Raw genomic sequence first — 20,354 nt, 5'->3', positions numbered from 1 at the left:
TATTGGCCAAAGCAAGATCATGTGCCCATATTTACAACAATCTCTAGCAAAGGAGATGATTTATTTTGGCTGACTGAGACCAATCCTGACCCACCTTTTGATGCCAGAGGCTCTCCATCTACTACCTGAACCTCTAAAGAGAGGAGGGACCGGAAGAGCTGCTGGAAGGTCACCCACAGAGATTGCCACGCTGTTCACACAGCGCAACTGCAGGCCTCTCCCTTACAGCTGCGTGCTGCGGGAAGGGTGGCAAGAGGATAATAACCACCCATCCGAGAGGCACTCTGGTCTGACGAGCAAGAAGCAGGAAGGCCTATTTCACACGCTGTTTCTTCTCTGATGTCTCCAATCGGGAAAGTCACCCCCTCCATGGAAGGGATGTGTACCAGCAGGGCGACAGCCAGGGGGTTCTCAACGCTGTTCTTCCAAGAGAGATTACAGCAGCGTGCGGCAGGGACGCAGGCAGGCATGCTGGAGGAGGGGAAGGCTCTCCTGCCCCAGAGGCCATGTGGTCACCTCTTGTGTCATGTCTAACATGGCGTCTCACATTCTACATCAGAACACAGTCTGTGTGTGCACATCTTTATGCCCTCCGGTCCCAAGCTCCTTCAGTAATTGGGCCTTGTCGTACCTGAGTTGTGTACCTTGCGTAGCCTCTCACATGCGTCCTTGCACATAGCAGGGGCCAGCACATGGATGCTGAGCCACTCAGCTCCTCCGTGTGGCATGGAAGCCCATTGCATTCAGGCTGCTTGATAGAGATCTGTCCTGCTGACGGGTCAGTGCGATGCTGGGATGAGGGCGTTTGAAGCAGCTGACTGGATAAGTTGGGTGGTGCATGCTGTTCATTGATTTGGTTTTCAAAAGGCACTTACCATCCACCATTAATCCACCATCCACGCCGACACTTATTATTGCTTGTGTTCTTGATAATAGCCCTTCTAATTGGAGTTAGATGAAATCTTAGGGTGGTTTTAATTTGCATTTCTCTAATTACTAGAGATGATGAGCACTTTTTTGTATAGCCACTCTGGAAAGCAGTGTGGAGATTCCTCAAGAAACTTGGAATGGACTCACCATTTGACTCAGCTATCCCACTCCTCGGCCTATACCTAAAGGACTTAAAATCAGCTACTACAGAGATACAGCCACATCAATGTTCACAGCTGCTCAATTCACAATAGCTAGATTGTGGAACCAACCTAGATGGCTTTCAATTGATGAATAGATAAAGAAATTGTGCTATATATATACAAGAGAATATTACTCAGCCATAAAGAAGAAAAAAATTATGGCATTTGCTGGTAAATGGATGGAGTTGGAGAATATCATGCTAAGTGACATAGGCCAAGCCCAAAAAACCAAAGACCAGATGTTTTCTCTGATAAGTGGATGATGGGGGTTGGGGAGTTGGCGGGGAATGAAGGAACTTTGGATGGTGTAGAGGAAAATGGGGCAGGAGGGGGTGGGGGAAGGAAAGATAGAATGAGACAGATAGCATCACCCTATGTACATGTATGATTACATGAATGGTGTGAATCTACATTATGTACAACCAGAGAAATGAAGTTACACCCCATTTGTGTGCAATGAATCAACATGCAGTCTGTAAAAATAAAAATTAAAAAGAAAAAAAAGAACCCTCCATGTGCCAGGTTCACTTTTAAAAGTTGAGATCTAGAGATGGACATACAGTCCTGCCTCCCAGTAGCTCCCTGTCTTGCAGAGGGGACTGACCTGCATGTGCCACCTCTGTATTCACTGATGTAACATTGTTCAGTTTTTTCCACTGGGCAATTTCAGATTGTGGCCAACAGCGGTTTTGCCAGCATCGTTGCCTTTCTGTCTTTGTGTAACTTACGTATGATGTACATTTAGAGGTGGAATTGCTGAGAGGTAAAGGACATAAACATCTTAGGTGTTGATGTTTGACCTTTAAAGTGGCCATACCAACTTACACTCCCACCAGCTGGGCACGGGAACTTCCCTTGTTCACATTTTCACTTGCCCAAGCCTCTTTGGACTTCTTGGTGGGCACGTTCCCAATGTTACTTTACACTTCTTCTCCGGTATTTTCATCTCCTCTTTTTTTTTTTTTTTTTAATTATTTGTTCTAATTAGTTAAACATGACTGCAGAATGCATTTCGACTTATTGTACACAAATGGAGCACAACTTCTCATTTTTCTGCAGAGTCACCCCATTTGTACAATCACACATGTACATAGGGTGAGAATTTCCATCTCAATCCAGGGTCCTTCCTCTCCCCCTCCTCCGCCCCTCCCTTGCTTTGCAGAGGACAAAGCTGAGGCTCAGAGAGCCGTGCTCGAAGAATGAATGAATAAAAGTGGTGATACTTTGTTTAGTTAACTATTGGATCAACTATTTCTCTTATCGGAACAGACGTTTCATGAGTGTAAGGACCTTCTCCCCAGCCCTTAAAAGAGATCCTTATATAAGTAGACGCTCTATGGTTTTTTGGACGTTAAATGAATGAACGGAGGAATCTGGGAAGAAAATGTCTGCTTTCTCCCAAGGCCCTTCACTCTTACCCTCTCTGTACTCACTCTGCAGGACTTTTGAAGCTGGGCCCTGGCTTGGCTATCTCTGCCTCTTTGGCTGTCTAGGTCTGTAAGCAGCCTGGGTTAACGGAGACGGAGTGGCGGAGGGGTGCTAGCTTAGAATTTTTTCAATGGGATATCAAATCTGCTCAGCAGGAGTCTGATGAGAAGCTGGGGACTGGTCTGAAGGAGGGTGCAGCTGGAGGGGCTGTCCATCTGGAACTTGCAGGCCTCTGGATGTTGAGAGGTTATTCTTAGCCATCTTTTTCTTCAATATTTTCTCCTAATCAAGGCTCTCTTGATTTTGCAGTTGGAACCCCCACCCCTTCCTCCTGTAAAGCAACGATTTTCCATATAGTAATTCTTTCCTTCTTTAGAATTCCCCCAGTGGGTGGGTGGTTCCTTTTGTGCTCAGACACTTTGCACATTGCCTCCCACCCAGCTCCTCCCCTGATATTTTTGTGGCTGGTGGAGACCTAGTGTGTTTACAAAGAATGTAACCATGCCACTCTTCTTGCTAATTACTTTTTCCTATTAGTGTTAAATATGAGTTCATCTCCTGACCTTCCCCCCTCCGCCTCATGTGTCATGAATTCTGCTGGAGTCATTTAACTTGATCTTGAGGAGGCAGCAAAACCAAGGGCAGGAGGCGGAGCTCCAATGCTTGGCTCCTGTCAGGGCTGCAATCACTCGCGATGATGCTGTGCTCCGGGGTTAACGGTGTTAACGGGCGCTTCCCCACTCAGTGAGTCTTTAGTCCTCAGAAAACTGAGCCTCTGGGGTTCAGTAACATCCCCAGCATCATGAGGCTGAGAAGAGGCAGGGCCTGGGTTTGACCTTGCTTTTCTGATGTCAAATTCCCTACATTTTTCTTTCAGCCCATGCAGGGATCACAAAGTCAAATGCCTTTAGGGGCCAGGTCAATAGAACAAACCAGAGAGGCTGGTTGGAGTAGAACATTAGGGATTAGTAAGGACCTGGGGAACCGGAGAGCCTGTCTTGCCTAAAGGCATGAAAACACAAAACCCTTGCTATACAGATTCCATGTGGAATGGCTCCCACAGGTGTAAAAGGCTGGTCCTCTGGGTGGTGCCATTGGGAGGTGATGTAGACCTTCAGGAGGTGGAATTTAGTGGGAGGTCCTTAGATCATTGGAGCTGTGCCCTTGAAGGGGATATCTGTTTCATGGCTTCTGATTTTAGCAGTTTTTGCTCTGCCCCATTTCTCCCACCATGATGTGCTTGCTTCCTTGATAGAGGCCCAAAGCAAACAGGGCCACCCAATCCTGGATTAAAAACCTCCAGAAACCATGAGCCAAATAAACCTTTTCTCTTTAAAAGTTAATGACTTCAGGTATCTCATTACAGTAATGGAAAGCTAACCAATGCAGCATTTTGAAGTAGTTGTAATGTGGGGGTGTCTATATATCTTAAGGTGACTGATTAAGGTAAAAAATCATGCAGGAAATATAGTCTGCATGATTTGAAATTTTAAAAAGTAATTTAAATGCTTTTTATATTGATTGGATTGGTTACATATGTGTCAAAATGTCAAAACTGATCAAATTGCATACTTCAAATATGTGCATTTTATTGTACTTCAATTTTACCTCAATAAAACTATGAAAAAAATTTAAAAACAATGGGAAAAAAGAAAGTCATTTATTTTATCACCTGCTCTGTGCTGGGTCTATTATTTACCTTTGTTAGTAGAAAATGGAGAGCACTTGTGTGGTGTCACCTTTCCCATTGAGTAGCCTTTACTTGATGGCACAGGTAAGCACCACCTCGGTTGTAGTAAGTCTGTGGTATGAGGCAGCATAGCGTGTTAAAGGTAAGTGAATGCTCCTGTTGCTTTTAGAATAGAGTTACAACTTTTAGAATAACGTAATTGATCCTGGCATGTAGAGATCCTCATCATCTCTCCTCCCCTTGAATTTTCAAGAGATGGATTCAAAGTAATAATATATTAGTGGTTGTGCAAGCTCCTGATGCCCTTATTCACAACCCTAGTTGAAAGCTCTACTTCTCCTTGTCCACTCCTCCCTCCCTCTCTCATCCCATTGGAGAGTATGGAAGGCTACACAATGAGGGAACAGTGACAGTGACAGCAAGATGGGCAGGTCCCTAAGGGACCACAAGTTCACCTTCTCACCCAGGGCCTGGGGCCTGGAGAAAGAGAGAGAAAAGTGTGTCCATGCCTTTGAGAAGAGTAATCCCACCCAACAGGAAAATGTGGCCCAGCAGATGGGATGACTTTCACCAACATATAAAAATGCTTTCTCTTCTGAGGGAACTGGGAAGCAGCTAGGCTTAGTGATCCTCCTACTAGTGGGGCTACGATGTGTGCAGGGGCCGAAGCATGCCCTCCTTGAAACAGAACAGTAGTTAAGACTGTAGCCCCGAGAGCACGGCTCTACCACCCACCAGCTATTATTCAAGGTTGTTCCTCAGAATTTCCATTGTAAAATATGAGTAACGGCAGTGGTGATGAGGATTAACTGAGATAAGGCATGTATATTGGTCAGTAAATGTGAGTTATTTTTGTTGCTTTAAGTTCTGCCTCCCTGCGATACTCTCGAGCTGCTCATTTTAGCTAGGACTTGAGGAGGCCTTCAAACTCTGGCAGAGAGAATACAGAGAGACTAATTCATAGAATAAGAACTGACAATATTGTGCCAATTTCTCTTCAGAATTCATCACTTGCCCAAATGTCCTGATTTTGCTTTTTTTTTTTCGTTATCCAGCTCCATACCCTCAGATGGTTCCAGTGAGCTGGAATCCTGGACAGGTAGCTGGCTCTCAAATGTGCTTTTGGTGAGGTGCAACTGTGACTTTTCTCTAAATATTCATTCAACAATTGCAGTGCAGTTGAAATTTTTCCTAAGTAGTTGTTTTTATTTTTTCATTTGTCCTCATCTGGCTTCTTGTGAGACAGAAAATTAAAAGGCAGATCCTTTTATTCAAACACACCATTGCTGTGACACCTTCCAATCCCAATTTTTGTTAACTTTTTTTTTTTTTGGTGTGTTTTACCATATTACCATTGAAAAATAGTCCATAGTGAAACTGAAGTTTTGAAATGAAACTTTATTCCTCACTTCTGCTGGCAGGTGAGACTGGAGTTTCTCTGCTTCTGCTGGCAGTTGGGGTCTGCATAAGATTGCAGGGCTCTACAGCTGAGACGTGTTGCAGCTCTCAATGTTCGGCCATGCCAGACCCCAGCAGCTCACCATTAATTTCTTCTTTCCAGGTTCTTGTGATGTGAATTTAAAGAATAAAATTCATCAGGCCAGGATGAGTTGGTATAAGAGCAGGATTTATTGAAGAATAGAAACGGAAACAGAACTTCGGCAGTGCAAGAGGAACCCAATAGCAGGTTTTCTCCATTGGAGTGCTAGTCTAGGGGGTTTATATAGCACAAGGGTCACTGCTATTGGTCCAAACTTATGCTAATTAGGGTTTGGAGAAGTACACTATTGGTCAATGCTTGAGTCCCAACTTCCAATCAGGTCTCCCTGACTTCCATTTTCTCACTATAGAGCAGGAAGCAGGAGTTGGGGTCTTGCGATGGTCTATGGTTGCAGGCTTTGGGCTGCAGCATTGCATGGAGTGGGTTTCTGCAGCAGGAGTCCCTAATGTGCCCAGGTCTGGCTGCTGAAGGGTGACAAGTCAGCATGACTTGGTTCACAGTGCCTCAGGCCCACCATGCCTGCATGGTGGGCTCTGCACTGCCCATGCTCCATAGAATCTTGTTAATGTGAGGCTCTTATCAGTGTGCTAAGAATTGAAAGACTATATGATATAAACTCTGATTAATTCTTAATTAGTTTTCACCCCTCTAATGTTTATGTTAAGACCAGCTGACAGAGCAAGAGGCTTAGCAAGGGAAAATGCATGGATAATTCTGAAATGCAGATAATGCATAAATTGTATGTATTTTAATGATATACACTTGGGAGTGAGCTCTCTGTTTCTTCTATCTCCTTTCCCTCTTCTTTTCCCCACATCTGTAGCTATTCTCTTCTGGCTAAACCCAGAAGGAAAACCAGACAGATGTGAAGGGCATTATTCAGAAAATTATGTTATCCAGATTCTAGTTCTGACTCTACCATCTGATGAATGATCATCAGCCTTCCAGATCTGAGCTTCCTTGTGTATAGAATAAGTAGGAGATTGGGGCTAGACTCCTGAGACCATGGAGCTGTAAGTTTTCATTATTGTGCAGATTCCAACTTTGCCGGCTTGGGGCCTGGCAGGTCTCAGCAGCTGGCCACTTAGATAATCCCCAAAGCCTATAAATGCGGGCAGGATAAGAATTGACTGATCACAGCAGAGTCCAGCCTCTCTAATAGGTACTGGTGCCTTCAGCTGCTCCTGGAGCCACCAGCCAGCCCAGAGATGAAGCTGGTTGGAAAAGTGAACGGACATGTTGGAAAGGATCTGAAATGTCCATGTCCCTGGGTAAGAGGTCACAGAAACCCTTTGCTTGGTGGTGCAGTGCAATTCAGACAAACCAGGTTTTGAATGCTGACCCTGCCATTTATAGGAGCTCTCTGACCTTGAAAAATTTCTCTTGCAGTGCCTCATTTTCCTCCCTCAGACAGTGGATGTAGCAATCTCGTCACATTGCAGAACTGTAGTAAGGAGTAAGGTCCCTGGAGGCCTAACCGTACCTAAATATAGGTCCCTAGAAGTGCTTAGTAAACGGCAGTAGTAGTTGTTATTATCCTTTGCCCTTTATTCACAGGAGTCCCTCCTGGATTTGGGCTTGAGCTCCTCCCCATGGCTGGGAAGCCTTGGCTCCAAGCCTCAGGCCCAGCAATGCCAGGGAGCCTGTTCAGAGATGATGCTGATTGGGATGTGATTAAATTCCCCGATTGAGGAACCTCAGCATTCTGGTTCAGAGTAGGAGGGCCAGCAATATATAGCACTATCTGCTTGGATCCCGAATTAACTTATTTTTCAAAACTATCCTTTACAAAGTCTCCTCCCCTTTCCTCACCTATCTCTGAGTCCCATCCAGAAAAGGAAAAAAAGCAGTGTGGGGCTCCCCGCAATTCAGGGAGCAGGTTACCAGGAGGGAGGCAGAGGCTGTTTGCCTTGCAAAAGATGTAGCTTAAACAAGCTCTGGCCATTCGAGGCGGCTGCAGCCCCATCCTGGAAGCTACGGTCCCCGCGCAGCGCACACCGCCAGATTCCTGTTTTCTTGGCACAGCTGGGCTCGCTACTCAAATGTGTCTTCTTCTCCATCCTTTATCCCGACAGCTTGCAAGTGCTCTGCTGGGAAGGGCGATTAAGTAGCGCTAAGTGTATTTTTCCATTTTCCAGTGTCCACCTGGTAAAAATAAAATAAAACAAAATAAAGGAAATCCAGGATTGAACTGTCATTATTATTTTTTTTTAAAAGGGGAGACGGGGTCACATGACTGCGAGTAACTGATTTAGCCAAGTGGCTGCAACTCCGAGTTTGCTGCAGAGCCGCCCCCTCCCGGCGGGAGCGCTGACGTCACGGAAAAGCCCCGTCGCGGGTCGGCGAGGCTCGCTATAAACGGCGGGGCCGCGGCGGCTGCAGGCTGCAGGCTCGGACGACGGGCACGGCGGACGCTCCCGGCGCTCAGCGGCCTCGGCATCCCAACGCGGACCCACTCACGACGCCCACCCGGACGGCCCGGCGGAGCCAAGTAAGGGGGCGTCCCGAGGCGCTCTTGCAGCGGCGCTGGGAGCGGAGGGCAGGGAGTGGGCGTTCCCCGCCGGTGGAACTTTCTAAGTTAAGGGAGCCCCTGGAACTTGCTGTCTGCGCTGTGGTTTTCTGATAAGGGAAAGAACTTCGGATACAAGGGATGCGCTTCTCATTAGCAGGTTCCTTAGTTCAGTTCAGGAGGAGGGTCACCTCTCCCTGCAGATTGTGTGGTCAGCGGGTAGCCCTCAGTGACACTTTTTTCGTTGTTTGAATGCAAATCGACCAACGAAGGGGCTGCCTTTAAGAGATCAAAAACTCCCCATCGGTCGGTGGTCCTGGTATGTGGCCAAGAGTTGGGGTGTGGAGTGTGGGGGTGAGGTTTGTGCATCCTCACTCTCCCGTGGATCTTGCTGATTCAAACGTGAATGCATCTATTTTACCTCAAGCAGCCCGGGAGAACAGACCTCCGTGCGGAGTGAGGTAGTCTTGCAAGGGAAAAGTTGTAGGAAGTTGGTGAATATGGTTTAGAAAAGTCTTTGGCCTTCTGATTTGTCTCAAGAAGGTGAAAATATGAATCGAATTAAAGAAACCTTGGAGTAGATGTGGTTTGATAGGAGTGAAGCACTTGTCTGCGAATGTGATGGGTCTGAATGTGAGTAGGTCATTTCCCTGCCGGAATGACTAGGCTTGGGGCTGGGATATTTTAAAGGTGGTGTCTACAGGCAAGAGGGCAGAGCTGAGGCATAAACCTTGAACAGAAATTGCCCCCGCTCCTCAAATAATGGTCCGTTCAGGCAGCTGGAGAGCATCAGGGCAACTTTACTAAACATGGAAGTTCCTATAAGTGCCTGTCCAGTCCAACCAGGGGGAGTGATGTCATTGCCACGTGTTTCCCACTGAGGCACAAAAGCCTGCAGGATGCTGGTGCAATTAAGAGCCATGTTTAGACAAGAGCAGCTAACCTGGCCAGCTGGTCCCCAGCAGCATTGACTTGTTGCTTTTCAGGCCATCTCTGGAGGCTGTGGTTTCTTTTCAACTGGCTTTGTGCCTAGCTCAGAGTGGGGACCCCCAGGCTTCTTTGAGGATGGAGGAAGCTCATGGGCAGTGGGCAATGTTAATGGTACTTTTTATTTTCTGTGCAAATGACAGACTGCCTGAGATCTGGTCACTCATTGTGTGTGTGTGTGTGTGTGTGTGTGTGTGTGTGTGTGCGAGAGCGCGCACATATCTCTCCCCATTTGAAAGCCTGGCTTATTGGGGTTTGAAGGCTGTTTCTTTGGTGTTGCTTAATGATAACTTGATTCTTACCCATTTCATAGAATGCCACTGATGACTGACCATGTGTTTAAGTCCCCTGAACTTTCACTCTTCCTTACCAATGCCGGCATCTTGGCTGATTTGCTCCCTAGGACCCCACGATGACTCTGAATAATGTCACCATGCGCCAGGGCACTGTGGGCATGCAGCCACAGCAGCAGCGCTGGAGCATCCCCGCTGATGGCAGGCATCTTATGGTCCAGAAAGAGCCCCACCCATACAACCAGCGCAACAACCACTCTGCCACCCCTGAGGACCCCTGCCGTCGGAGCTGGTCCTCTGACTCTACAGACTCTGTCATCTCCTCTGAGTCAGGAAACACCTACTACCGTGTGGTGCTCATAGGGGAGCAGGGGGTGGGCAAGTCCACCCTCGCCAACATCTTCGCAGGCGTGCACGACAGCATGGACAGCGACTGTGAGGTGCTGGGAGGTAGGTGGCCCAGGCTTGGTGGGCTTCTGTCTCTTAGCAGTGGTCCAGGCAGAAAGAGAGCCAGAGGGTCATTTATCTGCAGACTTGGAGCTGACGTTATGCCTTCCTGGCACTGGATGGGGAGCTGAGTCCCCAGAAAGGCCCTGGCACAGGCCCTCATGACAAGAAAATGAAAATGCTCGTACACAAGACCAAAGTCTGTTGAACTTGAGCCATAAAGGGTGTTTCTGAGGTTCTAAGTCTGAAGGGTCTGAGGGAGGCTGATGAAAGAGGACAGAGCCAGAGGTCAGGATCCTACTTCTGGCTTCTGCTGACTCTGGCCTGGATCAGATTCCAAGAGCTCAGTACAGGTGTAGCCTTTTCCCATGGTTATTCCTACAACAAAACCCATTGAAGAAAAAGAGCAAAAACTGTTTGAGTGTATTCACCAGCCTGTTTCCACCAATATTAAAGACTTACTGGTGTAAAATAGTTCAAAATCTGTATTTGAAATAGTATGATATTTAAAAAAAATTTTTGGAATAGTGACAATGATGATAAATAACTTGGTGTGGAGTCTTATAGTTTTTTCAAGATAATTTTCCCTGTACACTCTCATTCCAAATATTTATTTGTTGAAACCCTGTTTCTAAAATTATTTAGAGATGATATTATTTCATAAATGCATATAAAGGAAAACCTTATATTCTGGGATGGAATATGAGGACCCTAATAGCCAATGGTGTCCATGCAGTGTCCTTCAGCTACAGTGCTGATCTTAGTCCACGTAACCAGGGCAGCTGTGCATCCCTATTTACAACTATAGAAATGAAGGAAGAACTGTCCAATGCACCCAGGTCACGTGGTTTGTCCATATTTCCAGCTGCAACACACAACTGAATCACATACTTCCGGGGTAGGAAGATGGCTTAGTGGTGACTCACGTTTCCTCCCCATCTGATGCATATGAATCCTACTCCTCACTACATCAGCCCATTTTGTCTAAAGGTTTTATTCTTCTTAACTGTCTCAGTGTCAGGGAGTTCACTGCTTCAAGAGGCAGCTCAGGAACTGGGCTATAAATGATGACTCACTGATGTAATATCAATTTCTCTCTCCCTTCTGGAATCTCAGGGGCTATGGCTAAGCCAGAGTGGAGGGAGAAACAGGGCCAGTGCTCTATGGTTAATTCTTTTCTTGTGAAGGCTGATGAGTGGCTGTGACTAGAAAGCCACTCTGGGGCACCCTGAGATGGGCAAACTACACTGTGTCACTATGGAGCTCTGTGTCAGTGGCTATGATTGAGATCAGGGTGAAATTAATTTAAAATTCTTAAATTATTTAAGAAGTAATCATAAAGTGTTTTGAGGATTGTAAGAGTTAAGGATTGACAACTCTTTCATCGACCAATAGTCTTTGTTTATTTTTAAGAGGGAGGGATTGAAAGAGTAATAGACTTTCAAAAATATTTGTCCCTTAGAATAGGGTGGTATGTATCCAGAGGACACTATCCCCATAGGCTTAAAGTTTTGAGAAGAGTGATTCATACCTGGAATTTGGGTAGGCAGCCTTCTGCATTTGGGAAACCTCTTTGTTAGGAGAGAGGGAGAGGAGGAGAGAGAATCTGTTCCTTATACCTTCTTAAACTGAGAATCTTAGATAGTGAGAAGCTTCTAGGTGCTTCCTATCTTACATATCCTATTCGAGTAACTTCATTTATACCACCTAGGATGATATTCCTTATATATAGACCCTGTTGGCATCACTAGTTGGCTTTATGTTTCCCAAGAGGGAGGTTTTCCAAGGCATACTCCTACATGCTTTTCCTTTTTTCTCCCCACAACGAACCATAAGAAAAAAATATACACAATATTCTCATCCTCATTTCTCCCAATAAAGATGGATGCTGTTTCAGTTTCATTGTGATAATCTTATGACTCTGTGCACATTTAATGCCATCCATTCATTCATTCCTAAACAGTTACTGAACACACACCATGGACCTTGGTGAGTCCTGTGGGGACAAGCAAACGTTCTGGGGCTCCCCACATAGAGGTGCTCACGGTGCCCCTTGGAGGTCAGACATACACCAACTGTAACTGAAGCTAGGGTGTCATGAGAGAGGAACAGGCTGTGAGAAAGTGGAATTTGAAGGAGAAATGAGTTCTGTGAAAATCAGAAAAGGCTTCAGGAAAGAGGTGTTGTCTGAGTTGCACCTTAAAGACCACCAGGATTTGGAAGCATTGTGCTAGACGTGAAGGCAGAGCACATGCAGGGAAGGGCAGGAAGGAAGACTGGGCACAGAGTCTGATGAGTGGGCTTAGACCCCACTGTGACGCAGACTTACCTGGGTGCTCTTGGACAAACCCCTTAACCTCCTGAAGCCTCCTCATTAGTGTCATTGTGACAGTACTTCACAGGGCATCATGCAGACTAAAAGAGCGGACATTAAGCAGGTAGCATAGTGCAGGTACAGGGGACATGTGGAATAAATGTACTTACCATGGATTCTGGATCTGTTATTTCCTTCCCATGTGCTTATCTTCCAGAACTGTGGTTTCAGTACTTGTAAGCTCCTGCTCCCTGTCTACCCACCCGCTTGTCATTCTTGCCTGGGGCCCTTTCAGATGGGCCGAGGAGACATGAGCCAATAGAGGAGAGGAGCATGAGAACGAGCATTTCTTCCAAGGTTTCTTGGTGCCTCTTGGGCTCTGAAAGCTGAACGTAGTTGAAAGTTCCTTTGGTGGGAGAGATGCTGGAGTTTCAGAGCTTTGAAGAGGCTGTAAGAGCCAGTCCTTGAGCCAGTCTTGGGCAGGAGAGGCCTCTGAGCACAAAGGATGCTAAAGAAAAATGTATATGGTAGGAAGACTATTCAGGACTATGGCAGTTAGGGAGAGAGGATGGACTCAAGTCCAAATATAATAAGAGCAAGCGTGATTTATAACAAAGGAGCAGGTTGGGAGGGTCTGTGGATGGAGACTTTACTAAGAAGAAATATTGAGATTAGGGGAATTCTTGCTGGAGTCAGGCCAAGGACTTAGACATCAAAGGTGGGGGAATGAGGAATTTGATCAGATATTGAGACTGGGGGAGTCTCACTCATCTGAGTCAGCAGGATTCTGATTAAAACTGGGCTCTACAGGGACAGACATAGAAACTCAAGGTAAGAAGAGGGTTCGTGATGCAAGTTTGGTCAGGGACAGAGTTTTTGTCGGCGGGATCAGATTAGAAAAAGCAAACTGAGGTGTACTGGTCCAGGGAAAATGGCCACTGAGCACAGTGGCCTCCTCTAGAACCTCCTTGGCCCACTAGGATGACTTCTCTTGCTATGCAGTGTGTCCAGACACCCCAAGCTTTCATGCAGAGCGTGAAAGAAATGAGAACATCCCGAACCCTGGTTACCAACAAACCCCACAGGCTGATAGGCCCCACCCTTTCTCTAAACCTAGAGCAAATTTTAAAAACTTTTCTGTTCTTTTATTCACCTTGTTCAATTAACACTCGGAGAGGCTAACAGATTGGTTGAGGACTAAGGGAGGAAAAGATACCTAGAGCTCTGGTTATAGGCACTGAGTCAGTGGAAAGCCATTGAGCAGGACTCTTGAGTGTTGGAACAGTCCCAGGTGCTCCCAGGTAGAGGGCTAGAAACCCAAGCTGGAAGGAGGGGATGTATTGTTTTAGGCTCTCGGGTCTCCAGCACTGTGAGTTTCAGGCAGAGGTAAGGCCAGATAGAATGATCCTGTCAGGAAACTTCCACAACAGCAAAATATCTGGTTTCCACTTTCACAATTGTGATTCTTAGCCCACTGTTTCTCTAGACTTGTTCTGATAGCTCTTAGACCAAGAGAAACGTGGAGTTTGCTTTGGCCCTCGGCTGCTGGAACATGTTCTGTTTCTACGTGAACTACATGGGCAATTAGGCAAATCCTCCTCTACCTGCTTTTGGTTGATGGGTGGCAACTGAAGGCAGAGAAAGTGCCTTCTGGAGAGTTTTCTGAGTTCAGGGAGGGGATTTAGAGAAAAGAGAAAAACACTCTGTGGTACTAGCGGACAGTCGGATCTCCCCTCCAGCTCAGCTGCACAGGTGCTGAGAGTTTCCTTTGGCTCTCATGAGTGTGCACCCTGAGGTCATGAGGCCCTGCTCTTCAGTAAGCCAAACTGCATCCCACTGTGAATTCCTCCACACTGTATATTATGGATGCAGCAAACAGGAGGGCACAACCGATTCTGCTCTCCCCCACCCCCGCCACCAGGGAAACAGTTACTTCTGCTAATGACACTTTAGAAGGTGGGAAGCAGACAGAGCCATCTCTGGTTAACTTCTTCTTTGTCAGTGTTTTCTTTCTTTTCCCTTTTCTGGTTCCAGTTCTTAGGTAAAGAAACACTAAACCAACAAATCCCCACCTATTATAAAACATCAACCATTCTGGCTCCCCAACCATAGTGCTCTTAAGGTAGGATTTACCTGGAATAGAACAATCTGGATGTGGCAAAAACCAGCTTCTTGCGTGTGAGGAAGTGATGATAAGCGCTAACACTTATTAAGTTTCTACTTAGTGTCCAGGCTTAGTATATGTGATTGTCACACAGCTGTAAGGGGTAGGTATGATTATCTCATTTTGTAAATGAAGAAAATAACCTCAGACGATCTGTATATGTGGTCCAGAGCCACATAGTTAAGCAGGGATGGCACCCAGATTCTGATTCAGGTTGGCTTGTGCTCGCAGCCTCAATGCTATGTATATCATTCATTCACTCACTGGACACATTTTTATTGAGCACCTGCAGCATACCAGACACTGTCCTGGGTGCTGGAGGGGCAGAGTAAACATCACAGATGCAAATCTCTGTCCTAACATTCTGGCAAGTTGGAGGCAGCAAATACTAAAATCAGCAAGATACATGTGTTGCATGTTCAATGACAATAATGCAAAGGAGAAACAAAACAGGAGATGGAATAAGGAATTTTAGTGAGAGGTTTTGCAAAAGAGAGATTTTAAATTGGTGATTAGGAATACCTCCCCAGAAGGTTAAGGTAAGGACAAGCCTTGTTGGTAGCTGAGGGAAGAGATTCCAGGCAAAAGGATGAACAAGAAAAATGATGCCATTAGAAAAGTCATAATTTTCAAATGATGAAACTCAAAACAGGACACTGCATTTGTGGAAACAGAGTAGGGATGGGATTAACTGGGGCCGATGGGGAATCCTTCTTGCAAAAATCCTAGCACATCCTGTGCTGCCACCCCTGACAGATTTTTCCAGATGGGCGCTACTTTGGCCCACTGCACTGTGTTCACCCTTCACCTACACTCAATCTGGGCTCAAGTGCAGGAAGGAAAGTTTCCATTACCAAGTAGAACTGGAGGCTCTACTTCTGCTGTACTCAAGATGGAAAAACAAGCTCATTCAGTCCTAGAGAACTGAGTTTCTATTATTATTATTGTTGCTATTATTTTAAGGAATAAAACTATAGCCCACAGGCATAGTCTCAAGGAGGAGAGATATCTTTGAGCTCAAAGCTCATGAAATTGCCAGTGAATATTCCAGAACCATCCACTGATAGGTACAGTGGATTTCCATGTAAGGCTAATGAAACAGTGGCTTACAGTTAATACTTTGTCATAGCCTCATCTGTTAAACCTGAGTCAGAGGCTCTTGAGTTTATTTTCATAAGTGGTTTTCCTATACAAAGGTTGAGGAACAAAGGAAATGAATATCTTTTAATTCAACTGATTTAGTGGTACATATTTGAGAGATATAGGTGATCTGCTTACAGAGTCCTGGAGGAATAGCCGTCATATGTTGTTGAAGATGACAGAAGGTAATTTATTTGCAAACATCTGCATATCTATGTACTTAGTTGCATATTGAGTGTGTTTTTTAGCACAACTTTATTCATGAGCCCCTTATGTCGAAGTGTTGCATATTCATCTGATTCCAGTATCAATGTTCTTTCTTTTCTAGAAGATACATATGAGCGCACCCTGATTGTGGACGGGGAAAGTGCCACAATTATACTGCTGGACATGTGGGAAAATAAGGTACGCAGAACCTGAAGCTCTCAGTGAGTTCTTGGGTTCCAACAGGCTGTTTGGTGTGAGGGTGACCTTGTCCTACATGGCAGCTATTCCAGATGAGGTGGGTCCATTCCCTTGATTAAAAACATTTACTTCTGAAGAACAGAACTGTTCTGAGGAACAGGTCATTCACAAATGAGCTCTGAATAACAAGCAAGCTTCAGTGTTCTGCCCTTAGTTCTATTAAAAAACACAGAAAGTGTATTTGTTTTAGGGAAAGTTCAAACAAGCATAGGAGTTACTTTCAAACACATAAAACCATCTTGTATGAAGTTGACATTCTGACACTAGTCTTCAACATTTGCTTTTCAAAGGTTTTGTGCTTCTGAGCATATATGTGAGACCTTCTGTTTACTGAGAACCCTCCTCATAAAAGGTTTCTTAATGTTATCCCTTGGAAAAGTCAAAAGGAATTTTTTGGGGAAGTTTAGATAGAAATACTGTATGGCAGACCAGTTATGTAATTTATCAATTCAAGCTGTAGAAGAAATAAAGGCTTTTTGACACAAATACCATGCAGACTAGCAATCTTCACAGCCCCGACATCTCATAGGCCTGGAAGTCCACTGGATTTTGAGGAGTTTGAAGCAGTTTTCTTCCCTTCTGTTATCAGCAAAGTTACTTTAGGACACACACATGGTTTCTTTGCAAAATGACAGTTTCTTTCCCAGGCCACCCTGAGCTCACGGAAGATCTCTGTGTCTGTTTAGGGAGAAAATGAATGGCTCCAAGACCACTGCATGCAAGTCGGGGATGCCTACCTGATTGTCTACTCCATCACAGATCGCGCCAGCTTTGAGAAGGCATCTGAGCTGCGAATACAGCTCCGCAGGGCCCGGCAGACAGAGGACATTCCTATCATTTTAGTTGGCAACAAAAGTGACCTCGTGCGGTGCCGGGAGGTGTCTGTGTCAGGTAAGAGGGGGTGGCGCCCGTGCTTTGGAAAGAACCCCTGCCCACATGCCCTTCCCTTCCTCTGTCATGAGGCTGGAACCAGGGACTCATTAAAATGCTCATTGGAGCTTACCTATACCTTCCAAGACTGCTCCCGTCCCCAACGGTCATCTCCTGCTGGTTGTCCACTGGTCTTCCTGCAGGATTCCAATCTCCTCACCCTAAGGGATTTCCTGGAATTTCTTTAGGGAAGAGATCATGCTCAGGGACTTTTTTTTTTTTTGGTTGTTGTTTGTTTGTTTTTCTGGTTTTGTCTTTTCATTCCTTCCATATTTTTTAAGAGCATTTTTCTTCTTATCCAGATTAGTCTGACCTCTGTACAAGACAACTCTATATTACTTTTAACAGCACACTTGAATGTCACCTGGGTTATGTTGGTGGTTTTCCATGAATGCATTATGATAATCCCCCTGAAGCCACTCTAGATACTTATTCCTACTTTGATAAAATACTTTGTTGGCCCTATTATGATGTCATTTATTTTTTTAAACCAGCTAAAAATGGAAGCATAATAGAACTTAGAAATATTAATGAGAAAATCCCCTGGTTTTACGTGGCAGAGTACCCCCCTCACAATGGACTGCCATCAGACTATTTCACCTCAGCAGAGACATTAACTGAAGCTTTCAAGCTAGATTTTAATGCAATACAGGACGCACACATATACAGAATGGAAATGCCCTGGTGTATAAAATTAGTCTCCTCTTACTCACCTCTAGCTCTAACAATTATAAAGGAGTTGCTGGATAATATACACACTCTGATTATTTAAAATGCCATGCTCAGGGATATATTGGCAGTCTCCACTCTTTACTCTTTGTTCTCCAAGGGGTCAAGGAAGGGAAAAGAAAATCTTTATGCAAGAAGTATGGGGAACTCTGATTTAGGGGAATTGTGGGAAAGAGTTTCATTGAGAAGAATTCTACTCTGGGGGCCGCTGATTCCTTCAAGCCCTGAAAATAACTCCTCATCCTATCCTCTGCTTCTAAATGTTAGCATCAGTCGGATGGTTTCATAAACTTTTTCACACTTAGTTTGAGGATACTTTCTGTTTGTTGAGTGGGCACCCAAGTGCTTGAGATTTTATTGACCTATTACAGATTGTCCCTGGTACAATATCAAAATAAAATGCAGCATTGCCAGAACCTGCTCTGGAGAAGAGAAACCCAACCCAGTCAAGACTATGTACTCAACTTTTTGAGAATGTCTTACTATTATGACATGATTGTCCACAAAAATCACTTCTTTCCAAATTGGAACTGAGATACGTGATCATTGAACACAATGAAATATTTGAAATTCAGAGAAGCTTGAATAGTTTGATGTAACTGAAAAACTTCATTAAAAAAAGTAACAGTTTTTTTTTTTTTTTTTTTTTTTTTTTAAAGAGAGGAAAGTTAAGTGGTAGAATTCTAATTTTCAGTTTAGGAAACCAAGTCAGGAGAAAGAGTGTGGTCTAGAGATTTAAGCTGGTCTGGATTCACAGTCACTTGCAGACAGTGTGAACTCTGACAAGTTTTTAAAAGAGCCCTTTCCCTAGTTTCTTCATCAGTCTGATGGGGGATAATAATATATTTTCCAAGATTATTATGAGCATTGAAAAAGTATTTATAATTAACTTAGCCTAATTCTTGGCATGTAATGAGTCTGTAATAAATTAAAGCTATGGTTTTATGTTCTAATTTAATACACTATATCTGATGCAATTGGATCTTCAGTCAATTCATGCTGAACAGATCTGAAGAAAATCTCTCCTGCTTCCAGGGATCCTCTTGTGGGAGCTTTCCTTCTGTTTGTGCCCTGGGAGGGCATGTGTCAGAGTGACCTCCTCTATCCATTGCTTATCGCGCTGACCTCAGTTACTCTGAGGACAGTTTTACAGGAATCACCCAGCGTGGCTGTGTGCTGGGCCTGGTCACACTCCACAGCCCCTCTGACCTTCTCCTCTGCCTTTCCTTACCAGAAGGGAGAGCATGTGCTGTGGTGTTCGACTGCAAGTTCATTGAGACCTCAGCAGCTGTCCAGCACAATGTGAAGGAGCTGTTTGAGGGCATCGTGCGGCAGGTCCGCCTTCGTCGGGACAGCAAGGAGAAGAATGAGCGGCGGCTGGCTTACCAGAAACGGAGAGAGAGCATCCCCAGGAAAGCCAGGCGCTTCTGGGGCAAGATCGTGGCCAAAAATAACAAGAACATGGCCTTCAAGCTCAAGTCCAAATCCTGCCACGACCTTTCTGTGCTCTAGACACCCAGCATCCCCCAGATGTCCTCCTGATGGGCGTCGTCAAAGGCCCCTGGGACCGATAATCTATATTAGATTGGATACTTAAGTGTTGTTAGATGTGGCTTCCCCGGATGTAGCCGGGAAGGAACATGTTAGCCTCCTGGGCAACAAAATGCATGGGAAATGAAAGATCTTTGTAAAGAATCAGTATTTATTTATGGGAAAAGGCTGACCTTGCTTCGTGGACACCCAGCGTTCATTATGGGACATGTTTGGTGTTCACGTGAGTTTTTTCGCTCCTTTGGATAGTAGAGAATCCAAGCTTACAAAAGAATGCCTAGAACAAGAGCTTTTATCATCAGAATTCTGCCCGGTGTTCTTGTGAATTTGAGGCCATTGGATGATCAGTGAATATAGGAACACTGAAGGGATTTATTCTAAGGAGAACTGTCCAAGTACCTTATCTCCGTGGAGCTAGAGTTGTGAGAACGGGGCTCATCGTGGTCATGACTATTGACACTCCATCAAACTGTGAAAAGAAATGATGGATCTTGCTGGAACCTAAAGCTTAAGCTAACAATTTTTGTTTAATGCTCACAGAGATGTGTGGAATTGGGAACTGACATGTGTACCATTTATAGGTTTAAAACTTGTATCTTATGTGGCTCACAATTTTTTTTATTTAGGGGAAGGTTATTTTCAACAAATGCTCCTTACTCTAACCACCTTTTGTGTTTCATTGTCTTTTGAAATCATGGAGCTATCATAAAAATATTTTTAAAACCTGAATTATTGATAACCTGGAGTATAAAATGCCAAATTTTTAAATGTAATCAAAGGTCTGAATTTTTATAAAACATATAAAAACCTCCAGTACTTTGGGTTGACCCCTCGTATGCTACAGCTCTGCTCTATTTATTATTATTTTGCAAAAATAATCATTTTAACATTTGATAAAGCATATTTATGAACATATTTCTTAATAAGAAAAATGCCCATTTTATTACCATTTTCTATCTTTTTCAAAATATACAAGTTTTTACCTTATGTCTTATAATAAAAGAAATAAAATCTTTGAAAACAAAGACATTGTTTTCTTCTCCACATAAGATGATTTGGTTATTTTTATGTGG

General features: G+C 44.6%; 2 protein-coding genes across 2 annotated transcripts in view; both read left to right on the top strand.

The window, feature by feature from the left end:
* Positions 1 to 20,354, top strand: part of RAD54B (RAD54 homolog B) — a 744,820-nt gene that overhangs the window by 211,801 nt on the left and 512,665 nt on the right. The window lies entirely within an intron of this gene.
* GEM (GTP binding protein overexpressed in skeletal muscle) lies at positions 8,086 to 20,089 on the top strand. The gene is made up of 5 exons (XM_079100933.1): positions 8,086 to 8,243; positions 9,652 to 9,991; positions 15,935 to 16,011; positions 16,758 to 16,962; positions 18,965 to 20,089. Exons 2-5 carry the CDS (start codon positions 9,661 to 9,663, stop codon positions 19,240 to 19,242), a joined length of 891 nt encoding a protein of 296 aa, XP_078957059.1. The 5' UTR covers positions 8,086 to 8,243; positions 9,652 to 9,660; the 3' UTR covers positions 19,243 to 20,089.

This window comes from Sciurus vulgaris (genome assembly GCF_902686455.1).
Source record: "Sciurus vulgaris genome assembly, chromosome: 1".
NCBI lineage: Eukaryota > Metazoa > Chordata > Mammalia > Rodentia > Sciuridae > Sciurus > Sciurus vulgaris.
This window is presented reverse-complemented; position numbering and strand designations above follow the sequence as displayed.

Excerpts from the sequence above, each read along its gene's own strand:
- GEM (XM_079100933.1), top strand. The coding sequence starts at position 9,661 with ATGACTCTGAATAATGTCACCATGCGCCAGGGCACTGTGGGCATGCAG. Across the intron at positions 9,992-15,934 it reads CGACTGTGAGGTGCTGGGAG|AAGATACATATGAGCGCACC; the intron begins GTAGGTGGCCCA and ends TTTCTTTTCTAG. Across the intron at positions 16,963-18,964 it reads CCGGGAGGTGTCTGTGTCAG|AAGGGAGAGCATGTGCTGTG; the intron begins GTAAGAGGGGGT and ends TTTCCTTACCAG.